Here is a 4,250-nt window from a genome sequence, read left to right as displayed (position 1 = left end):
TCCCAACATGGCATTAAACTGCAGAACATTTGAAAATAAAATATGCAGGGAGCACAGCAAGGCAGGGGCTGCATAAAAGGGAAAATCCTGCTTTTTATTCTACCACTCTGGGTTGCCTGGGTGGGAAGTTGCACATAGATATTAATCTCTCAGTTCACATTTAAAAAAAAAAGTTATCTCGGATGTGAACAAACCAGACGCTGACGAAAATCAGCAGAGGGCACCTCACAGGCAGCATCAGTGTCACTTTTCCAGCCTCCTCAGGGTTGTTCTGACGTTGCCATCAGAGCCTGCAGAGCCAGAGCTGCCCCTGGGCAGTGCCTGAGCTGGGAGGGGTCTGCAGGGCAGAGCTGAGCCCCCAGGGCTGGGCTGGGCTCTGGCAGCACTGGCAGGGCCCAGCCCTGGGCACAGGGAAGCAGCTGCTGGCAGGGACAGCTCCAGGCAGCAGAGCCCTGGGCAGGCAGAGGGGGGAAAGTGCCCCCAGACTGTGCTGGGATATTTAAAGTCCTCTCCAAACACAGCTATTCCATGATTACTTTTCTTACAGAACCCCATGCAAGGACAGCAGAAATGTCCAACAGCAGCTCCATCAGGCACTTCCTCCTGCTGGCATTGGCAGACACGTGGCAGCTGCAGCTCCTGCACTTCTGCCTCTTGCTGGGCATCTCCCTGGCTGCCCTCCTGGGCAACGGCCTCATCATCAGCGCCGTAGCCTGCGGCCACCACCTGCACACGCCCATGTTCTTCTTCCTGCTCAACCTGGCCCTCAGCGACCTGGGCTCCATCTGCACCACTGTCCCCAAAGCCATGCACAATTCCCTCTGGGACACCAGGAACATCTCCTACTCAGGATGTGCTGCTCAGGTCTTCCTGATTTTCTTCTTCATTGCAGCAGAGCTTTGCCTCCTGACCATCATGTGCTATGACCGCTATGTGTCCATCTGCAAACCCCTGCACTACGGGACCCTCCTGGGCAGCAGAGCTTGTGCCCACATGGCAGCAGCTGCCTGGGCCAGTGCCTTTCTCAATGCTCTCATGCACACAGCCAATACATTTTCCCTGCCTCTGTGCGATGGCAATGCCCTGGGCCAGTTCTTCTGTGAAGTCCCACAAATCCTCAAGCTCTCTTGCTCACAATCCAACCTCAGGGAACGTGGGCTAATTGCTGTTAGTGTGTGTTTAGCATTTGGCTGTTTTGTGTTCATGGTTTTCTCTTATGTGCAGATCTTCAGGGCCGTGCTGAGGATCCCTACTGAGCAGGGACGGCACAAAGCCTTTTCCACCTGCCTCCCTCACCTGGCTGTGGTCACTCTGTTCATCAGCACTTCATTTTTTGCCTACCTGAAGCCCCCCTCCATGTCCTCTCCATCCCTGGATCTGGCCCTGTCAGTTCTGTACTCGGTGGTCCCTCCAGTCCTGAACCCCCTCATCTACAGCCTGAGGAACCAGGAGCTCAAGGCTGAATTGTGGGGACTGATGACTGGATGGTTTCACAAAACATTAAACTTCTGGCCAATTTGTGCAACTCACTTGTAATAAAAGCCATCTTTGATACCCATTTTTGGTTTCATTTTGGAGGTTCTTTACTGTTGTTTTTATTTTTTTCACATTTACACAGAGAAATGACACTTTTTCTGCTATTTCTCATTTTATTTCTCTCCATCTTCCCCGTGGTCACAGACTGTGCCAATGAGGAGCTATTCCCTTGGTGGGTTTTTAAGGAACTAAAGGAACTCCCAGCCAAGTTTTCTGCAGAGATGCCTTTTAGTTTCCTTCTCTGGAGCTGCAGCAGCAATGTCTGTGTGCAGAGCTGGGGGCAGATCAGTGCTGGCCCAGCAGCTGTGCCCAGCAGCAGCAGCACTTGGTGTTGCCAGTGCTGCTGCCGTGGCCCTGCCCCGCTGCCCTGGTGGCCCTGGTGTTGCTGCAGGGCCTGAGTGCTCTCGGGGCCGGGCACAGCCCTGGGGGTGGCAGTGCCAGGGCTGCAGCAGGGACAGGCCATGGGCACTGCTGGGGCAGCGCTGATGCCTCAGGCCAGGCCCTGGGGGCTCCAGGCTCCTTGCCCAGGCTCTCTCAAGAACACACCCAGGCCAATGCTCAGCACAGAAAAGCCCCGTGAGCAGCCCCAGGCTGGCCGTGGGCAGGCTGGGGGCAAACAGCATGGCTGGGGCTCTGCAAGGGCCCTGGGGCAGAGGGGAAGGAGCAGCAGAGCAGGGGCTGATCCATCCCCAGTGCGCTGCACAGCCCAGGGCAGCGTCCCAGAGCGTCCTCATGGAGCTGCCAACAACATCCCCCCTCTGCAGCCCTGGCCTCTCCCCCAGCTCACACAGGTGCCCCATCCTTGCAGGCACAGACACGGCAGCACTGGCTCAGCAGCCCCTGTTTGCATTGCACAGAGCAGGGGGAGCACCCCCATGCTGATGCTGTGGGGACATGAACCTGAGGGAGCACAAATGCCATCAGCCCCTGGGGCCAGCAAGGGCTGGGGGACACCAGGGAAACCACTCAGCTTTGTCCTGGCCTCTGCAGTCAGCCAGAAAGTTTGTTCCCATCTGCTGGGAGTTTCCTGTCCCACTGCAGACGCTGTTGCTCAGAGCCAGGGCAGCCTGGCAGCCACCCCCAAACTGCCCTGAGCATTTCCTTTGCTTCACCTTTGCTTTCTTTCTTCTTTCCTGATACACATTCCTTCCTATTTCCCATTGCTGTTCCCTACCCTGCAAAGCCGATCCCTGTTTGCCCTTTCCTCTCTGGCCCCACTCCCCATTGCAGTTCCTGACCTGGCACCATGGGAACGTCCCTTGGGCAGCAGGATCATCCTACAAGTGCTGCAGGAATTGTCTGCAGGCTCCTGCAGTGCCTCCTGCTGCTCCCTTGCCAGAGGCACCCCAGGCCAGGGGGGCACATCTGGGCTGCTGTGTCTGGCTCTGGGGCTCCCTGTTCTGGGCAATGAGGAGGAGCTGCAGAGGCTCAGCAGGACTGACAGGATGGGCTTTGGGGCTGGCAGGAGAAGCTGATGGACCTGGGCTGCTGGTTTTTCTCAAGAGGAGGCCCAGGGCTCAACCTGCAACTGCTCCAAGGGTGGTTTCAGAGAATCCCAGAATCAGCAAGGGTGGAAGAGGCCATGGATATCATCAAGTCCACCCTGAGCCCTGATACCGCCTTGTCTCCCCTGAGCCTCCTCCAGGATAAACAAATGCAGCTCAGCCACTCCTCACAGGACTTGTGTTGTTCCAGACCCCTCCCCAGCCTTGTTGCCCTTCTCTGGACACGCTCCAGCCCTTCCATGTCCTTCCTAAATTAGGGGGCCCAGAACTAGAAATAGCACTCGAGGTGCTGCCCAAGCAGTGCTGAGCACAGGGGAAGAATCCCTGCCCTGCTCCTGCTGGCCACACCATTCCTGAGCCAGGCCAGGAGCCATTGGCCTTCTTGGCCACCTGGGCACACTGCTGGCTCATGTCCAGCCTGCTGTCCCTCAGTCCCTGCAGGTCCCTTTCTGCCTGGCTGCTGTCCAGCCCCTCTGGCACCTTGTTGAGGGAGGGATGCAGGGAGGGAACGGGTCCAGATCCAGTCCTTCCTGAAATGTGGTGTTTGCTGGCACTGCCAGTTCCCAGATTTTGATATTTCCCTCTTCTGGCACAGACCAAGTGCAGCAACTTGCTGGCAAAGAAAGCCAAAACCAAGCAAAACCTGGTACCTACAGCAACCCGATCTCGGGTTTGCTGACACCGCCAGTACCCAGATCGGGAATGTTTCAGATGCCTGCACAGCCTCATTCCAGCAGTTTGGCACAGAAAATTAGCATCTGGAAATTTCTCAGTGCCAGAAACACCTGGCTGCAAAAAATGCAGCAATTTTCTGGAAAGAAAGCCAGAACCCAGCAACTTCCCGGCACTGCCACCAGCACCGCCCAGGTCTGGTGTTTGCTGTGCAAGTGCCCAGATCTGGAAATTTCCCAGTGCTGGCACAGCCCAAGTCCAGCAATTTGCTGGCACAGAAAGCCAAAATCCGGCAATTTCCTGATGCCATTACAGGTGCCCAGACCTGGTGTTTGCTGCCACTGCCAGTGCTCAAATCTGGAAATTTCCCTATTCTGACACAGCCCAAGTGCAGCAATTTGCTGGCACAGAAATCCAAAACCTGTGGCTGCTTCCTGCTACTGGGTCTGGCACCGCCCCCACATCTTGTGTTTCCTGCACCAGAACCCAGATTTGGAAATTTCCCGATGCCAGCGGAGCCCAAATCTGGCAGATTTC

The 4,250-nt window shown here is 56.2% G+C and overlaps 1 protein-coding gene across 1 annotated transcript; it reads left to right on the top strand.

The window, feature by feature from the left end:
• Positions 1 to 570: 570 nt before the first annotated feature.
• On the top strand, positions 571 to 1,536 carry LOC135441971 (olfactory receptor 14A16-like). Its single transcript, XM_064701521.1, has one exon. It carries the CDS (start codon positions 571 to 573, stop codon positions 1,534 to 1,536), a length of 966 nt encoding a protein of 321 aa, XP_064557591.1.
• The last annotated feature ends 2,714 nt before the right edge of the window (positions 1,537 to 4,250 follow it).

This window comes from Zonotrichia leucophrys, unplaced genomic scaffold (assembly GCF_028769735.1).
Source record: "Zonotrichia leucophrys gambelii isolate GWCS_2022_RI unplaced genomic scaffold, RI_Zleu_2.0 Scaffold_772_23299, whole genome shotgun sequence".
In the NCBI taxonomy this organism is placed as follows: Eukaryota; Metazoa; Chordata; class Aves; order Passeriformes; family Passerellidae; genus Zonotrichia; species Zonotrichia leucophrys.
The sequence above is the reverse complement of the archived record's forward strand: the minus strand, read 5'-3'. Positions and strand labels throughout refer to the sequence as shown.

Excerpts from the sequence above, each read along its gene's own strand:
- LOC135441971 (XM_064701521.1), top strand. The coding sequence starts at position 571 with ATGTCCAACAGCAGCTCCATCAGGCACTTCCTCCTGCTGGCATTGGCA.